We start from the raw sequence: 18,828 nt of genomic DNA, 5'->3' as shown, positions 1-18,828 counted from the left end.
GTCGTTCTTGATGAAATGATTTAATATCAAATAAACAAAGTGATAATCAATACTTTTAATCACAAAAAAAAGGAGCAAATAGCAAAAGAGTTGCTTCCTGTCCAGCGTTTGTCACTTCCTGTGGCCCGATGGAGAAAAACGGCAAACGCGTGTCAAAGTGTCTTTGATTGCAACAAAACAAAAAAAAAAACAAAAAAAAAAAAGTCTGCTCGCTTCCTTCCCCACAACAACAAAAACAAAAAGATGGCGACGAGCGTCCTCCTTCGGGCCCCGCCCACCCCCCGGGAAAGAAAGGAAGTGAGACAAAGCAAAGGTCACTCAGCAGACATACTTACGTACACCAGGAGGAGGCGCCGTTTTTTTTTGCTCTCTCACTCTCTCTCAACTTTGTGACCCCGCCCTCACACGTCAAAGCGCGTCCGCCCCTCGCGCGGCGGCGGTGACGTCGTCGTCCGTCCCGGCGGCGAGCGGCTCGGCTAAAGCCACGCCCACCTCTCGGGCGCGAGACAGCGCGCGGCCCACGCGCTCGGCCGCGCCGGCGCCGCCCACGCACGCTTCCCACTGCAGCAGCTGCGGAGGGAGGGGGCGGGAACAAGAAAAGAGGGCGGAGTTAGCCGCTTCCTGTTAGCTTGTAGCCTCGCATGCGTGTGATTTACATGTTTCCAGAGTTGGGCGCACAGCGGAAGATTCTGGAGCGCTTGTTGCACCAAACGACGGGCCTGCAAACAAAAAGAGAAAAAAGCACACGCGAGGAAGACCACCGAGTGACGATGAGGAAGGACAAACGCCGATCGGCCGCTTGCTACGACGGCGCGCTCCATCGTCACCGAGACCGAGCGAGCGACATTCCGGGACGTTAGCGTTAGCGACGCATTAGCGCCTCACCTCTGCCGGCTGCCTTAGCTCCGCCTCCACGGCGATGGCGCTGCACGGAAAAAGAGGCGGCGTCAGGCGCGCCAAGGACACGCGCGCGCGTTTACATGTTGAAGCGGTTCCTCACACGTTCCAAGCGGGCAAACACTTGGGGGCGCTGTTGGTCAACATTCTGGCCTGGAAGCGGACGTGCTCCACGTTGCCCTCCTCCCACTCGTGCTGCATCAACCTGCGCACGCGCACGCACGCACACGCAGACACACACGCGCGCTCGTGTGCGAGCCAGCGAGAGCGAGCCAGCGAGAAAAAGGGGCGGGGCCTACCTGAGCGCAAGGGCGACGTTGGCGGGCATCATGTAATGGAGTCTCTCCAGGAGCGCCGCCTGCTGCGACGGCTCCACCCAGCTCAGGTACAGCGACACCACCTGACCACAGACAAACACGCCCACTTCACGCTCGGGATCATTTTGAAAGTTGCTCTCGCTTTCAATCACGCTCGTTAGTTTTTAACAAACTCGTCACCTTTTTATTTTGTCATTTCATTGATTTGCCCGATTTTTTTAGTCAGCAAAAATGTGTCAATTTTCGGATAGTTTTAGATTGGAAATGTTGCACATTATTTCACATCAAAATTTCTCATCCTTTTGACGAAAAACAAGCTGGTCAGTTAGTTAGCGGTCAGATGAAGATTATTGTCGGAATGTTCCATTATTACCGTCATTGACTTTTTTTTGTCTGTCCCATTCGTGTTTTTGGGGAGCTGCAGATTTGAAAAGGGGGCGTGTCAACAGTGTGTCACATGACAGAGATTAGCAGCGACAAGATTTGACGTCTCTTTTGTTTTTGTTGATGAACTCAAATGTCCATCGATCGGAGTCCAGTTTTTATGAAGGTGCCATTTTGTTTATTCCTTCATTTCCGTTCGAAAAGCGCGTGTTGGCAAAATGACTTTTGTTGCCGAAACGAAGACGACGTGACGGACAACGTGGCTCTCTTGCTCGCCCCCTGCTTGCCTTGTTGTGGAAGCGGTAGGATGTCCAGAAGTGGGTGGGGTCAAAGGGCAGCTGCAGGCGGGCGGGCACCGTGCCCAGGCAGCGAAGGACCAAGTCGGGCAAACGGCGGGCGGCGCGCTCGCCGCAGAACTGCAAGTAGCTGCCGACAGACACGACAAAATGTTGGCAAAAGGTCACCGCCACTCGACACGGGTCAAAGTTGAAAAGGGCGGCGGCCACGCGCACTCACTCGCTCCACACGCGCTGCAGCTGCTCGCCGGCGGCCGCCGAGCCCAGCGCCCTCTCGAAGGCGTCCAGCGCCGCCTCCGCCGATCCGTGCAGCCAATGCCAGCGGCTGCAAGCGCACCAGACCACAACATCACAACGACAAACGCCAATCGGCTTCCATCGCCTCACTTTTCCCTCGTTAAGAAAAAAGCAAGAACGAGGACGAGAAGGTTTGACATTTGGAAGGAAAACACTTTGCATAAAAACTGTCATTTTTGCATCGATTGCTAAGATTTTGTTTCACCAAAAGCAAAAACGTTCAAGTCGCGATTCTCCTCTGAAGATTTGAAGCCTGTCGAGTTTCTTTTGGTCATCAAGTGGCACGTGGCGACCGCTCACATCACCGATGAGCATTTTCACATGGAAGCGGCAGACGCTCGATTGGATCCGGGTCACAACATCACCAAACATTTGATTGATTGAAGTCGTTTGGGTGCAAGCGGAACTGGCAAAATCTTGCCAACAACAAAAAAACTCGTTGCTGATTGGGGAGAGGCGAACGAATGGAAACATTTGGAAATGTCGAGCGTGCCCGGAACGAGCGCGCCGTGACATGACGGACGGACGGACGGACGGACGTAGCAATGGAAAGAGCGCAACATTCAAATGTTGCTGCCGAGTTTCAGGTGCACGAAATCCGTGGCAAAAACAATCAAACATGATTTCCACGTTGATGTGATGTCATGCGTGTGGGCGGTACCAGTGCAGCAGATGCAGGAAGCAGCGCTGCTGCAGCAGCACGTCGTCTTCCGCTTCCTTCCTCAGCACGGCCGACGGCCGCACGTCATCCGAGGGGAGGCCCAGCACGCTCCTGGAGGACAGAAAAGGCTCGCCGTTCCGTGAGCTCGCCACGAGCGGACGCCGCCGGCCGGCCGGAGACTCACCGCAGGATGTGGACGGGCGGCAGGTGAGCGCATCGCTCCTCGCACAGCGAGCGGACGAAGCCCGCCAAGAGCGGCGTGACCGCGCTGCTCTTGTCCTGCCCACAAACATCGCAACAAGTCAAACAAGCGCAAGCGGTTACGCCGCAAACACCCGCAATGGCGGAAAACACTTTTTTGCTGCCACATCTTGCCGACTTCTGCAATCATTCAAAGGATTCTTGAATCATTCAACCATTAAAAAAGTTCAGACTTTGTCCACAATGAATTTGATAACGCCATTTTTCATGTTTTTTTGACTTGCTGTCAACTGATGATGACATCATCTGGTAACAGCCAATCATGGCTCACCTGGTCAGGAAACTGAGCCATGATTGGTCGTTACCTACTTCCTCAGCACAGATGATGTCATCAATCCAAATGACGTTTGGATGACGAAAAAGTTGCACACGAATTTTAGACCAAATATGAACTTTTGACTGCTGAAAATGGATCAACGAGTCAAATATGTCTTGCAATTTCTGGGGTTGCTAAAACATTCTGCTTTGTAACCGTGTGGGTAAAGCCGACTTCACTTTCTTTCATCTCTTCTCTGATCCTTCCTCTGGTCTCCTGACAACTTCACCACCTTCACGGGATTCTCAAGTATCCGGTTAAGGTTAGCATTTTATTCTTGTTTTTTTTTGGTAAGACTATCAAAATAAACAATACAAAGCTCAAATAAAATTGTTGGCAAAACGTCCTTGAGACAACACCAAAAAAGAATAACATTGGCGAAGCCGGCAACGTTTGGTCTGCCGAGCGGAAGCTTCACGTTGCATTTCACCTTCCAAACATCCGACCGCGCAAGGTGGCTCGTTTGCGCCCACCTGATCCATGAGGAAGCGGCAGCAGTGGTAGAAGAGTCGCGCGTCGTGCGGGCGGCGGGCCAGCGCGCGCAGCCACGCGTCGACGGCGCCCTCCGCGTTTCCCGAGCGCACGTGCAGCCGGCACAGGACGTCGCGCAGGACGCACGAGTCGGGACACGCCTCCAGCAGCGCCTCGCACAAGGACACGCCTTCCGAAAACCTGCGCACACGCGCTGGTCAGGTCGCGCGCGCGCAAACGTCCGAGTCCGAAGGAAGGTCTCACCTGTCCGACAGCTCGTGCAGGAGCAGCAGGTTGACGTGCAGCGGCAGGCACGCCAACGTCCTCTGGCGCGGCGCCAGCGATTGGTCGCTGCACCGCCCGATGGCGTCTGGCGCGCACGCGGGCAAACAAACAAACAAACAAACAGACAAACAAACAAATGTCACGTCACGTGACGTGACGTGACGTGACGTCACGTCACGTCACGTCACGTCACGTCACGTCACGTCACGTCACGTCACGTCACGTCACGTCACGTCACGTCACGTCACAGGCGCCTCTCACCTGCGAAGAGGCGCAGCAGCTGCTGGTGCGGCGTGGCGACGTCGGCGGCCGAGCGCCACGGCAGCAGGAAGCGTTGGGCGCCCGCCAGCCTGGCCGGGCCCGACTCGGACGCGTCCGACAGGACGGACGGCAGCCGGCCAAACTCCTTCAGGTGGATCCACCACAGCCAGGCCAGCGCGCGGTGGCCGACCCGCAGACGCCGGCCGGCCACGCCCTCCAACGCCGCCTGAAAAGCAACAGCGCGCGTCAAGCCGTCGCACGGCCAAAAAAGCCACACGGATCCATCTTGCTTTTATGGAAAGGGAATCAATGGATGGAGTTGAACCGCCTCAAAACAATGTTGACGCTAAATCAGCACATTGCAACACTTCATATGCACAAATTCAATGGCAAAAAAGTAAAAAGCAGCAATTTATTGTCAGCTTGTGCAACAATCTGGATTGCAAAACAAAATCATCTCAGTCTTATCTTTACTTACTGGAAAATACATATTGCAAATGACATGCTGCTGAATCGTTTTGATACAATCGTTACATTGAAAGCTGGTGTTCATTTTTTGGTTTTTGATGATCAGGCAGATAAGTTTGACCTTTTCATTTCTGAAATAAAAATTGGAATTCTTTTTTGGGAGCAACTTTCTCGTTTTTCACCTTCACTCAAGAACAACAGTGATAAGACACGCCCCCTTCAACTCATTAACATTTATCATCATCATCGTCACACACGTTTCTCTCCAAGCGCTCGTCCGACCGCAGACATACGACCATTGCGGATTCGTCTTGATGAAACCTTTGCAACAGTGTCGCTGCATCATATTGCATTACGGAGACAGAAAATAGAAACCGCGCTGTGTAACGAGTACATTAAAAACATACTTTTAATGGGGGGGGAAAAAAAAAAAAAAAGACTAAATGAAAAAATGCTGACTGATAAAGCATTCATAATAAACTACAAACGATACCAAAATGAAAAGAGAATAACGCAAGTTTGCGTGTACCTGGAAGAGGGCGAGGGCGGCGTCCGGGCGGCCCGCGAAGACGTTCAAGTGGACGCGGTAGACGAGCGCCTCCAACAGCTGGAAGGAAAGCTCCTCCCCCTCCTCCGACGACGACGCGTCCTCGCACGCCAGCAGGAAGTTGACGAGTCGCTCGCAAACCGAGTCCTTGGCCTCAAACGTGGCCGACAGGCTCAGATACTGGACGGAAAATGACGTCACGCCGGCTGGCGCCGCAAGCGGACGTTGGGCGTGGGTTCGTACTCACGTTCCACCAGACGCGGCGGTGCGGCGCGTGCTCCACGGCCATCTGGCACATCTCCTCCACTTCGTCGCGCCGTCCGCGGCGAGCGAACAGCGTCAGGTAGTGCGTCCACACTTCGGGGTCCTCGCAGTTGTTCTCCAGCGCGCGCGACAGCGTGTTGAGCGCCGCCTCCAAGCACTCGCTGGACGGGCTGCAAAAAAAGGACACCGTCAGACGGCGGATGGCGGCGGCGGGGCGGACGGACGGACGGACGGCATACGTGTCGCCTTGGCGGAGGTATCGGAAGGCCAGCTTGATCCACAGCTGCGTGTCGGCCGGTTTCTCCAGCACGCCGCTCTCCAGCTTGCCGATGTCGTCCGTGTCGCTCACAAAGTAACGTTTGTCCTCCGACGTCACGAGAGCGTCCGGCCGGCCCGCGTCGCCGTCTGCCGGCGAGCGCACCGCATTCGCGTCATCGTCACGCACGCTTGCGCCCCGGCAACAACCCACGGCGGGAAACGCGACCGGCGAGCGACAATATTTAGCGACAACACTTTTTAGTGTGCGTCAATCAGGTGGCTGCTGTTGGCCCAAATGGGGTCACGAAAGGGTCACCTTTGACCTGAGGCGTGCAAGCGGCCATTTGCCGTTGTGCTTTTGGAAATTTGCAGGAGCGAAGCAAACGACGCAACCAAACGAGGCCAGCAGCCACTTTGCACTTTTGCTGCCATGGCAAGAAAATTGAACGAGACGCACGTCGACGTTATTCTTGCCTCGGCATTCAAATATTGCAACGTTGGCTCGCGCGCATGCGCGCATACAGCGAGACCGACCTGCGGCGGCGCACGTGCGCTCCTCTTCAGCGGCGTCTTCCTCGCCGGCGCGCTCGGCGAGGCGCTGGCCCGGTGCCGACGGCCTCCATTTCCTTTTGTCCTTCCAGGTGGTGAAAGGCGGCACTGCCGCGCAAAGCAAGCGGGCCCGTCAGTTGGAGCCCCGCCCCCCCCAAGCAGGCGGCGCCCCGCACTCACCGTGCCGACGGCTCTCGTTGACTTGGCTGAGCAGGAAGACGGCCTTCTGGTCCGCCGACATGCCGTCTTTGCGCGCGCCGAACAGCTTGCTCACGTACGTTTCTGCGACACACCGCACAAGTGCTCAATGGTGACAATGACGACAACGTGCGCTCGCAAACTCGGAAATCTTGTGCAATCCTTCAAATCGATTGTATCATTAAAAACAAACAAATGATGTCGTGCACTCTTTTGGCAGACGGTGTCGGCGTGCAACATGCAACCTGGTCCACTTGCAAATATTTACTTTGGAGCGCGTTCCAACATGCCGATCAATAACCGCATCCTTTCATCATGCCCACATGAATTAATGGCGGCACCAAAAATCAGTGCGGCATGTGGAGCATAAATTCAAAGAAATATTTTTCTTCTTGCTGACTTTTTACGTCGAAACATCAACTTAACGCAGGCAAGTTGATTCCATTTTTACAATGATGCCACCGGATGTTTTTTTTCTCATAATGACAAAAAATAAAGTCACATTGCGCTTGTTGGCTTTCAATTCGAGTGAAGAAGAGCAAATTGCCAAGTTTGGAAATGGAATTTTCATGGCTGCTCCCAAACATTTGCCCTCAAGCACGACAAAGGAAGAAGACGGGCGACTGACAGCTTTCTTCAACTTCACTTGAAGACTTTTAAATAACTATTTAAGAAAGAATCACTTTTTGGAAAAAGTACATTTGTGAAGGTGCCTTTTAATGTGGAACGTGTGCAGGATGGACGAATGACGAACAAAAACATTGAAGATCCAAATGCAAGACTTTTCCAATGACACCACCTGTGCCAAGTAGTGAAGTAGTTAACGAGCAATCATGGCTCAGTTCACTGACCACACCCAGAAAACAGGTGAGCCGTGATTGGCCCTGACCTACTTCCTCAGCACAGGTGATGTCATCATCAGCAAGTCGAAAAAAGCCTTTTGATACTGCTGAAAATGAGGCGAGCTCACCTGCGGCGGCGCCGATTTGGCTATCGGAGCTGCTGTCCGAGCAGCCAATCAGAGACAAGTTGTAGGAGAGCACGTCCTGGAAGAGCAGACTTGGCGCCAGCGTGCAGCTCCTCACGTGTTGCCTGGAAGACGGCAGGAGGAAGTCGTGGTGGTCACCGTTAGCATCGTTAGCATCGGCGTCATCGGCGCTCACCACGAGCAGTCGTCGTCGTTGCACGTTCCCGTCAGGTCGAAGCGGCAGAAGCGGCGTTTGGGCCGGATGGCGTTGCTGAACGTGGCCGAGCTGAGGGACAGCTTCTCCTTGGTTCGGTAGTACGGACTGAACCTGCCGCCGGCACAAGCGCGCTGAGGATCCTTTGGCAAACTTCACTTTTGACACTTTCTTTGCTTTAGTGAGTTTCAGTTTTCAAAGAATGTGCATTACTTGTGTGCAATATTAATAAGGAGCTTGGGAGTGACATCATCTGAAGGTGCTTTTCTATTGGCTGCTTCTAGATGACATCACTTCAAACATCCTTATTGTGGCCGTTGATATCCAAATAAATCACACCAAAGGTTCATACATTCAATTCAGTTTTGCTACAATTTTGCTTTGATTTCGTGCATTTTTGGAAGATTTGTTTTTTGATGATTTCAAATACATAATTGGTCCCAAACTAAAGTTGCAGGTGGCGTCTTTTTCTGCCTCACGACCAACACAAACATTTGCTCGGCTCACCTGTAAGACTTGAAGGCCAGCAGAGGGCTGCGGTAAGGTCCAAAAGGAAGCGGTCTGGCGGGCTCCTCCTCGGCTTGACTGGCGTCCGCCGGCAGCGCCTGCGCCCGCCGCAAACGGAGACAAACGAGCGATGAAAGCCAAAGCAACAAAAGCGGCGTTTGCGTCACGGGCGGGCGGCAGACCGTGACGCTCTTGCGCCGGCGCCACTCCGGCTCCTCGGCGCCCGTCAGCTGCCCCAGAGCGCTCAGCTCCTCCAGGAGGACATCCCCCGGGCCCGGCCGCCGCCGCTGCCGGCTCCTGAGCGCTTCCAGGTCCAGACCGGCGGCGTCCACGGCGCTCTCGGCGGGCTTGGCGCCTTTGGGGGCAGGAGCGGAAGCGGGCTGCTCCAGGTTGGGTTTGGTGGAGCTGGAGCGGCGGAAGGAGCAGCGGCGAGGGCGGGCCGATCCTTGGCGAGGCGCCTCCGTCGACTCCGCCTCCTCGGGTTCGTCGGCGTCCGTCTCGCTGTCCAGGACCAGGATGTCCTGGGTGAGGTCGTGCAGGGAGGGCTGAGGCGGGCCCGGGGGGCAAACTTTGGGCTGGGGAAGCGCGGCGGCGGCGGCGGGTTTGGGCCGCCGCCGGCGCCGCTCGCCGGCCGCTTCGGACGGCGCCGCTTTGTTGCGCGAGGCCTGCGCCTCCTTCAGTTTCTGGATCTTCAGCGCGTATTCCGACTCCAGTTGCTGCAGACGCTGCTTCTGGGCCATCAGCGCTGCAAAGTGCTTGGCGGCGTCCACGCGCTGAAGCTTCCTGGCCTGAGACGCAAAAAAAAAAAAGTTACAAAAATACATTCACCCAAAGTCATCCAAACAGTTTGAGGATTTTACACAAAGTCCACTCCAAACGACCACGCGGGGATTCAGGAAGGAGTCGGTTTGATTATTTCGGTGACTTGAGCTGGGCCTGGCTTGGCGTCTTTCTATCTTTCTTTCTTTCTGCACTCTGGCACACGTATCCACTTGAAACCAGTTCAGACCATCAGGTTGCACATTGTCGTTCGTGAGCCGTCCCCTCTGCGGGTCGGCGGCCAAGACAGTATAAGAGTAGAGACCATTTTGAATAGGGATGAAACGATATCCAAACATCACGATATGATAATTAGCACGATATTGTGGGGCGGTTGGTGATATTTAAAAAGAGATCACAATATTGTCAAAAAAAAAAAAAAAGCTCAGACTTCAAAAATAGCCCAATGTTGTGCTTTTGTACATAAGAGCAATGCATATAAAGCACCTCCAATCTCAAATAACAACATCGAGGCACTTACTTGCTGATGCAAGCACAATTGATCGCTTCAAGCAAATTCGGTTCCACTTTATCTGACAATTAGCTTCGATTTGAAACATAGAAGGCCAAAACATCCCGAATGGAAATTCAATTGCACTAATAAACTAGCCACTAGAGGGTGCTCGAACTGCACAAATGGAAATCAACCTGACTTTTTTTTTTTTTTTTTTAACAAATGTGTTCATGTGGAAAAATGTGTCATTGGAATCATCTGTGTTGGAAATGGGGAGACATTGAAAAGAGACTGGATGGAGCTAGCTTAGCTACAGCTAGCAAACTTTTCTTGATTTTTCATGAAGCAGGCGAGGAAATGATTTGGTTTTTGCCACCACCGTATGTCCGCTTTCAGTGGAACGAAATCTGCTATCTGGTGATTCCGATGACGATGTGACTTATGAGGCCGGCGGCAGACGCGCTCACCGGCTTGTGGACGGCTCCGGCTTTGCGTTTGGGTTCCCGTCCGGCGGCCGTCTGCGTCCAAAGCAGTTCTTGCTCCAAGCGGGCGGCCAGCGACTTCTTGATGAACACGCGGTGCTCCACACGCCGCACCTGAGGGCAAAGGTCACGGCGGTGAAGCAAACGACGTGGCGGGCGGCTGCTTTTGCTTTGGTTTGCCGTTTTTCCACCCGACCTGCTCCTGAATCTTCTTGAGCAGCGTTTTGTTGGCCAGCACCATCTTGTCAGCGGCCTGCATCTGCTCGCGCAGTCGGGCCACTTTGGACTCGGCCGCCTTCAGGGACTCCGACTTCTTCAGCTGCTGCTGCAGGAGGTTCTTGAGCAGCGCCTCGTCTCGGACCAGCAACTCCCTGACGGCGGGACGGCGGGTTGCTTACGCCGGCACGCGTCGCGTGACGCGACGCTCCCGTCGTCTTACTCACCTTTGCTTCCGCAGCTTCTGCTCCGCTTGGCTCACCAGCGACGCCGCGGCCGGATTGGCGGCGCTCGCCGAGCGGGCGTCGTGATTGGACACCTTCTGCTGCTCCCTGCTGCAGCGCGCACACACACAACCATAAATGCTTCAATGGTGGACAAAATGTGAAAAGATGACATTTGGATGATGATGATGATGATGATGATGGCCTTTGCAGAATTGGAGTTGAGCAGAAAAATGGCCCCGTTCACACGGAAGTTTGGTTGTCAAACAAACGTTGTCCAGACAAAACGTCTCAAGACATGCGAGCGTCCAAAAGACGCCGCCGAGGACGTTTAACGGCCGCCATGTAGATGTCAAGTCTGTCGTGCTGCCACAGAACGTTAACAGAAAGCGTAGAAGAAGAATCAGCCAAGAGCACCAAGCATCATCTGAATAAGCAACAGGCCAAGACTTTTGAGGCCGCCATATTGCTCCTCCCAACAAACGTTTGTCGGCATATGATCCGATATGATGACGGGATTGAAATTGGAGAGTACTTAGTAGAAACAGCATCATTTATGCTGTTTTCCATTTAATCAACATAATCAAGAGGACTTCAGACATTTGACAACTTGCCTGAAATACACGTATGAATATGATATGCTTGATGATGTTTACAGGAGGAAACTTTTTTGCCATGAAAGAATTCTAAGTGTAGTTGAACAGAACTGAGCGCGAAAAGAAAAAGGCGAGACGGGAGGGGCAAGATGGCCGCCCTGTGGCTTCAACGGCTTGCACGGGCGCGTTGGGGCTATCCACTCATATATAGAGATCAGTGAGAGGAGAAGTGACCATTCACGCAAACGTTTTGCCGTCAAAGCATAAACAAGCTAAGGAGGTTGCGCAAAACGACAAAACGACGACGACGCGGCTATCCGCCATTGTTGTTGACAGTCGCTATCTCGCGTATGGCGTCCACATCGCAACGGAAGCTTTTCAAATCTTTCCACTGCCGAGCCCGACCGCAAAAGTGACGGCTGTCAAGCTCCGAAACCGTGTGGACGAACTGAACTGCCCAAAGGGAAAGAAACTTTCGTGTCAACGGGGGCCGCCATTTTGTTGCGGACAGGAAATGACATCAGCACGGGCCGCTTTCAACGTACGTGCACGGCCGAGCCAACGGCGGTCATACCTGGCCAGCTCGTCCCTGAGGAATCGGTACTCGGCCTTCTTGGCCTCCGGCAAGGCTTCGGGCGTGCGCACCGGATTGTTCTCCTTCTCAGAGGTCGCCGCCGCGCCTTTCGACTTGCCGGCGTTGACCTCGGCCGTCCGGCGGGCTTCTTTGATCATGAACTCCAAGCCGCCGAACATGCCCTGCGCCGCCGCGTCCAAGTCCGAGTCCGAGTCGCTGTCGTCCGAGACGTTCAGGGACACCACCACAGACTTGTGGCGTGGCAGCTGCGCATGAGAAACGCAGCGTCACCACCGTCATCGTCATCGTCATCGTCATCGACATCATCGTACCACCAGCGGCGCTCTGGCAGCTGCTCCTCGGGCGAACTTGTTGTTTCCACGCAGCGTGGTCATGGTGTTGAGGCTGACGGCGCTCAGGTTTCCTCTGCCGGGCTGCTCGGGGGCCGGCGGCGGCGTCGGGGAGGGCGGAGCGCTCCACGGCGGCTCCTGCCAACAGACGAGCGAGCGCCACGTCAAGGATTTGCCGGCATTCCCTTTCACAAGTGACGACGTGATGGAAGCCAAACGGCGACAGGCGGAGGTCACGTGAGGAGGTCAAGACGTGGCGTCTTGTCACATCACGTCATGAGTGAAAGTGACAATTGGCGAGTCACTTTTCAGAGCACGTTTGCGCAATTGCAAAACTAAATATTTTCAAGGTCAACGTTTGTTTGCAAATTTTTTTTTTGCACGAGCTGTCAAATGTCAAAAGAAAAAAAAAAAAAAATTGAGGACACGCCTACTGATGACGAGATTTGCTGCTCAAGGGCAACTGAACAGGATGGAACCCGCAACTTTAGGCTTGGGGGGCAGCCACTCTATCACGTGAGCCTCGTCAAAATGCTTGTTTCCAAATATTCATGAACAAAACGTCCAAACTTCATCTGAAGATCTGCTTACCATCAACAAAATTTTGGCCATTTTTGGGGGGCAAACTTGTCGTCACCATTACGCATGGGGGGGGCGGGGGGACTTTTTAATGATTGTTTTGTGTTTCAGTCATTATTATTATAGTTCTGGAATTTTTACTCAGTTTCTATTTAGCTTGAGTTTTGTTTTTTAAATGTTTTCAGGGAGGTTCTGCTAGTTTGGATTAGTTTTTGTTATTTCATAAATCATTTTAGTTAGTTTCAGTATTGTTTAAAAATTAAAAAACTGTATATCACTTGTGCACTATATTAAAAAAGAAAAATGGAAGTGACGTCATCACATTTTCAAATGATCAAAAGACATTTCAAATCATCGCGCATTCAATTCATCACCAAAGACGAAAACCAAGGACATTTTTGTACTAATTAGAGTTCCTAAAATGGAGTTTGAGTGAGTTTTTGTTTTTTAAGAAGCATTTTTGTTTTTGATTTGGTGAACGAAATTGTTTTTTGAATTTTCGTTTGAATTCAGTCAGTTTGAGCAATTTGAAATTCATTTTGAAAGGCGGGCCGGCGCCAAGGAGGCGGAGCAAAGTGTAAAGTGAACCTCGGCGGCGGCGCCGACGCGTTTGCTGGCCATGGACATGAGGCAGGTCTCGCGCAGGAGCATCTCCTCCTCCTCTTCCTCGTCGGCAAACGGAGGCTTGGGCGGCAGCGCCGGAGGGGGCGGCGGCAAGGGCGGCGCGCAGGCGGCCGACGCCTGCCGACAGCAGAGCAGACGAGTTCAGACGCGCTCCCGACATCCGACGAGCGGGCGTACGTACCGTCAGGTGAAGCGCCGGCACGGGCACCGCCGACGAGCCTTCGCTGGGGAGCGCCGCGCGTGCTGAACAACAGCACACACACAAAACACATTTGACGGCTGCGCCCAAGTCAACGGACGAGCGGGACACGATGACCGGCGGGCCGCCGTCACCTTTGCCTTGCTAGGGAAAAACTCAAAGTTTGCTTTGCATTTGACAGGCATAAAGTCATCATCGTCATCGTCAGGTTATTTTTGGGCCATCAATATTGCTTGTTAACTTTTGGCATTCAAAAGAACAAAATGACATCATTTTGCAGTGGAAAACCAAAACGACACATTCTTGACCTGAAGCTGAAGAATTCGACCTTTGCTCCACTTGCATTGATCAAGTAACTCACAAGTCCAGTCGTCCAGGGCCCGAGTCCCCGAGGAGCCAATTTGGACACAAGTCAACTCACTCCATGCCGGGGGGCAAGATCCAAAACTTGCCCACCCCGAAACTCACCTGGAGAACCGGGCTCGCTGTCCGTTTCCATGGCGACCTGCTCGTAGTTATCGTACTGGTAGAGGTTCCCGGCGGCGTCCGGGCCCGTCCTGCCGCCGGACCTCCTCCCGTCGCCGTCTCTGACCTGCCGAAGTGAGACGCGCTTGAAGAGGGCGAGCGAAGGATCCGGTCTGCGGCGCGGGCGTCCGTACCTTGGCGCCGGCGTGCGTCTTGCCGCCCACCAGCTTCATGAAGCGCTTGTACTGCTCGTCCTGGTTGGACAGGTCGCGGATGCGGCGGATTTCGTCCTCGCGTTTGTGCCGCTCGTCTTGGTCGCGCTGGCGCTGCAGCTTCCACGTGCGCAGCTGCCGCTTGCGCAGCGCCTGCTTGCCGGCCGAGGCTACAAGACCACAAGCGCCGGCGTGACGGACGGACGCACGCGCGCGCGCGCCGGCCCGTCGCGGCCGCTCACCCGAGCCGCCGCTCTTCTTGGGCCCGCTTCTGTCCGAAGGAGTTCTGGCGACGGGGGCGGGCTTGGCATTGGCGGGGGTCCTGGGCCGCTCCCTGCTCCCGGGCTTGCTCTTGTCCCGCTGGCGCTCCCGAGTCTTGGAGCCGGTCCCGCCGCCGGCGGGTTCCCTGCTCCTCTTCATCACCTGCTGCTCCTGCTGCTGCCACTTGCGGCTGGCCGACTGCAGCGCCAGCAGACGCAGCTGCAGCTCCGACAGGTCGTCCTCCTCCACCTGACCGCCCAGCTGCAAGCGCCGCAACTTTATTGGAACGTTTCCCCACACCAAACTTTTACGCAACAAATAATCGGCGCGTTCCCCTTTTGACTGACGACCTTTTTTAACATCTGCAAACAAACAAAACCCAAAATCAATCGGTTCCATTTCAAAGGCAAAGTCGCATCTTTCCGTCGGGTGTTTCAGCAGTTTGGTTTTGTTGCCTTTCTGTGAGCGCTCAAGCCCGATTTACGCTCCTACGTTTGCTCTCGCGTTAACGATGATCGGCGGAGATCACACGATCTCATTGGAGTGCAGCGCCCAAAATGGCCGATAGTTATTTGAACTATCCGCCATCTTGGTCGTTTCCTTTCACCTCCAACGCTTTCAGGTGGGAAGTGTGAAAAACCAACTTGGAGCAGCCTCCAAGAACTCCAAAGATGGCCGCTTACCTCGTCGAGACAGATGAAGACGTCGTCGCTGGAGGCCGACGACTCTCTGCCGGGCGTTTTGCCGTCGTCGTCGTCGTTGGCATCGTCGTGGCAACACACCTCCACCTTTGCTTTGCTCGCAGCCTCGGCGTCGGCCCGCGCGGCTGCGCCAACCAGACGGGAAGTCAACGGCGCTTCAAGTCAACGGTTAACCGGTCAACTCACCGTCCTTCTCCTCCTCCTCGCCGCCGGCGTCCAGACTGGCCAGCGTGACCAGTTTGGCGCGCAGAGGTTTGATGTTGAACGCCTGGAAACTTTTCTTGTCCTCCGCCGGGACGCGCGCCGACGCTTGGGCAGGCGCGACGGCTTGGGCGGGACACTCGGCCGACGCCCGCTGAACCTCGGGCTCCGCCTCTTGACCTTTGGCCCCCGCCCCCTGGACCTTGGCCTCCTCCTTGCGGATGCACTCCAGCTCCAGCTGGATCTGCTTGTACTTGGCCAGCAGGTCCTCAAAGGACTCGGCGCCGTCGCTCTTGGCCAGGCCGAGCGGCGCCCGCCTGGCCGGGTTCCTTCCCGGCGGCTTTTCTGCGGGCCCGCGTCAAGGAAGCGCCGCTCGTCATCTTCAAGTCAACTGGTGCTTTTGGAAAAGCTCAAGTATGTTGTGACCTGCCGCTCAACAAATGCTCAACGTTGCCCTCGCTGCATTGAGAACGGCGAAGCACGTCGCAAATAGTTTCGGCGTTAAAAACCGGGTTTGGTTTGCTCGGCATTTTGAAAATCAAATAGACCGATGTGGTTTTCCATACGGCATGCGTGTCACGATACGACAATATGAAGCTCACCATATGATAATTATCACGATATTGTGGGGAGGTTGGTGATATTTAAAAAAGGTCACAATATTGTGTAAAAAAATTTAAAAAAAAAGTACAAAATTGTGCTTTTGTACATAACATCAATGTTATGTTATTATATTATGTTGTTAATGCACGCACACATTGAGTTCCTCCACATATCAACTTGCTTCACAGATGTGTTACGTTCCCCTTCATCTGACAATTAGTGTTGATTTGAAACATAGAAGGGCCAAAAGATCCCGAATAAAAATTATATTGCACTAAAAAACTAGCCACCGGAGGGCGCTAAAACTGCCTGACTTTTTGAACAGATGTGTGCATTTAAATATCGTGAACATGATGACGATATTGTGGCAATTTTAATATCACGAAATCGCGCTTATAGTTACATCCCTAATTATTAGTAGCCAGGGAGGCCGAAAATCGATATTTCAAGCTGATATTCATTTGCAGAAAAAGAGAAAATATTAGCGTCAAAATTAAAAAAAAATATATATATATATATATATTTGAATTTCCCACATATAAAAAATAGACTGCTTTGTTTACAAATTGTAACAAAAGTTGCAGAGAGCTTCCAGGGTCAACAGCATGTGTTCAGCGAAATTCAAAACTAAGCAAGTAACTAGTTCCCTAAAGTTTATACTATAAATAAGTTTAAAAAAAATCAACATCATTTCTTAATTTTGATTTTTTTAATAAAGTGTAGGGAGTTCACAACAGCATCGTCTCTTAATATGTGGAAAATTAAATTCCGAAATGAAAAATGCATGCGAAATTGCCAATGTAACTCATTTGGGGTTTTGGTCAGGGTTCGTAAAAGGTTTCAAAAATCTTCGCAGACAGTGAAAAATGGTCTGAATATGTTCAAAATCTTTTTGCGACAAAAACTTTCTGTCAACATCTTACAAATCCTGATGAAAACCCTAAATTGGCTACGTTCGCACGAATTCACCGCTCAGTGAGATGCCAGCATGATCGGCCTTCATAAAAAAAGATTCGCAAAAAGGCCGATGCCGATAATCGGTCTATCCCGACTCACTATATAGTCTTTAGTTTCCTGCCTTGAGTTTGAAATGCGCTTCAAATGTCAGCATATGTACTTTAGCCATTTCAACAACTTACTTAGGTTGCCTTTGCTTAAATGTATCCAGATGTACTGGAAATGCGTTTTCGGCGTTTATAGCTGTGTGAATAACAACGAGTATGAAATGAAGTCGCCTTCCGTTAACCATTCGCGAGCATGTGTGGAAAACGCCACAAACGATTTTCTCCTCGGTTTCGTTACGCCACAATCGATTTTCTCCTCGGTTTCGTTTTTGTTTTGTTGTTGTTGTTGTTGTTAGTCCGTTATGGAATGTTAGAGAAAGGATACGTTTCCTGCCCGGGCTGCCGCTATTCTCGGCCGGCCCCGGTCCGTAACGAGCCACGGGCGGTCTATGTCCGGCCCAGCCCCCTCGGTGCCAGGCCCCTCGCCCTCCTCGGTTGGGGAAGCTTCGGTGTCTGAATCTCCCCAGGGCGCCGTGGCTCCGCTCCCAGAAGCTGGGCCGCGGACCGGGCCCGCCGCACATGGGGGCGATCCCCGGACCCGGCCCGGGCCCCGGCAGCGGCCGCGGCCGCGGGCCGGAAGCGTGAGGTCGGTCCGGCCCGCTCGGCCCGCACTGCTGCCGGTGCTTGGGGGCTCCGTGGACGTCGAAGGCCATCACGTTGCGGAAGTCTGGCGGCGGGTGGTTGGCGTAGGGCGGTCTCGGAGCCCGCGAGGGCCTGTTGTCGCTCCCCTCCCCCCGCTGGGCGGCGGCGGCGGCGGCGGCCGCTTTCTCCTCGCCGCCGTCGTCGTCGCAGATTTCGCCGTCTTCCAACTCGACGTCGTCGGTCGGGACCGCAGGCGCCGACTCCGAATTCATGGCGACGGACACCCACGGGGCCGGTGGCGAGTTTGCAGTGCTCGTCTTCACCTCGTCGAGGCCATTTTGTGCCACTTTCAGTCGCTCGTCCTGCTCCGAGACGAGTTTGGTTCGCTCGAGTCGCATTCGAATCGCCACTCACTTCACTTTACTTCACTTCTTCGTCTTCTTTCTTCTTTTGTTGTGCTTTTTCGGCGCTTGGCAAGCAACTTGTGGGTGCAGTAGCGCCACCAACTGGGAAGGAGTGAAGGTGCTCGTTTGATTTGGGTTTGAAAGTCGAAACGCCAACGTCGAAATCAAGATGGAGCTTTCTCGTTTGTTGTCGGAAACGAGTCACGTCAAGTCTAATATCAGCTTTATTTTCAATTTTAATGACTAAAACCAACGAACAGAACATAGCACAAGGCACAAATGGATTTCCCCCCCCCAATTTAGTTAGTTGTCACTAACAGCATTTCTCAGAAATATTTTACGAACAAACAAATTCGTGAAACAGGCCTGGACAAAATGATGATACGCTTAACTTATTTACTAATATGCATTATAAAGAGTCAACTCCATGCCCTAAGCTCACATTAGACTTAAGGCCACTCATATTCAAGTCAACTCCTGTCGGGCACTGAACTTCTTGAATTTCAACACATTCAAAGAAACTCGTCCTCATCGCATATCGGTGAGATGAAGACTTTCTTCCAAATACAAATACATACAGAGACCAACAGGAAGTCACTTCATTAAGCCCGTATCATTCCTGACATTTTTTCCGAAAAAAGCTGCATCAAAAGTCAATGTGAATCATTTGGACTATCAGCATGGTTTTGCTCTCCTTTTCAAGGAACACTTTGAATTTTTCTACCAAAAAGTCAGAATCTGTTTAAGTGCTCCTGGAAGTTTGAACACATACAAGAAAAGACAAAGTTTATGTTTGTCTA

The 18,828-nt window shown here is 52.9% G+C and overlaps 1 protein-coding gene across 5 annotated transcripts; it reads right to left on the bottom strand.

The window, feature by feature from the left end:
• Position 1: 1 nt before the first annotated feature.
• zfc3h1 (zinc finger C3H1-type containing) lies at positions 2 to 18,083 on the bottom strand. Of its 5 annotated transcripts, none has more exons than XM_077517927.1 (33): positions 17,368 to 18,082; positions 15,361 to 15,720; positions 15,157 to 15,299; positions 14,195 to 14,734; positions 14,004 to 14,127; positions 13,518 to 13,675; positions 13,301 to 13,453; positions 12,116 to 12,271; positions 11,784 to 12,049; positions 10,617 to 10,724; positions 10,370 to 10,544; positions 10,159 to 10,287; positions 8,601 to 9,206; positions 8,419 to 8,516; positions 7,894 to 8,025; positions 7,701 to 7,822; positions 6,713 to 6,814; positions 6,518 to 6,640; positions 5,965 to 6,130; positions 5,709 to 5,895; positions 5,444 to 5,641; positions 4,447 to 4,672; positions 4,165 to 4,270; positions 3,903 to 4,101; positions 3,037 to 3,131; positions 2,853 to 2,963; positions 2,115 to 2,219; positions 1,886 to 2,024; positions 1,197 to 1,297; positions 1,001 to 1,102; positions 886 to 925; positions 657 to 719; positions 2 to 570 (listed from the first exon to the last, which is right to left on the bottom strand). In XM_077517927.1, exons 1-33 carry the CDS (start codon positions 18,020 to 18,022, stop codon positions 409 to 411), a joined length of 6,150 nt encoding a protein of 2,049 aa, XP_077374053.1. In that variant the 5' UTR covers positions 18,023 to 18,082; the 3' UTR covers positions 2 to 408. The 5 variants fall into 5 exon arrangements, with proteins under 5 accessions (XP_077374053.1, XP_077374054.1, XP_077374051.1 ...); XM_077517928.1 differs by having other exon boundaries at positions 2 to 719; positions 14,195 to 14,382; positions 14,455 to 14,734; XM_077517925.1 differs by having other exon boundaries at positions 2 to 719; positions 17,368 to 18,083.
• Positions 18,084 to 18,828: the final 745 nt, after the last annotated feature.

The sequence above is a fragment of the Festucalex cinctus genome, chromosome 3 (genome assembly GCF_051991245.1).
Source record: "Festucalex cinctus isolate MCC-2025b chromosome 3, RoL_Fcin_1.0, whole genome shotgun sequence".
Lineage (NCBI taxonomy): Eukaryota > Metazoa > Chordata > Actinopteri > Syngnathiformes > Syngnathidae > Festucalex > Festucalex cinctus.
This window is presented reverse-complemented; position numbering and strand designations above follow the sequence as displayed.

Excerpts from the sequence above, each read along its gene's own strand:
- zfc3h1 (XM_077517925.1), bottom strand. The coding sequence starts at position 18,022 with ATGCGACTCGAGCGAACCAAACTCGTCTCGGAGCAGGACGAGCGACTG. Across the intron at positions 15,300-15,360 it reads CGAGGAGGAGGAGAAGGACG|CCGCGCGGGCCGACGCCGAG; the intron begins GTGAGTTGACCG and ends TGGTTGGCGCAG. Across the intron at positions 2,220-2,852 it reads TTCCTGCATCTGCTGCACTG|CCGCTGGCATTGGCTGCACG; the intron begins GTACCGCCCACA and ends GTGCGCTTGCAG.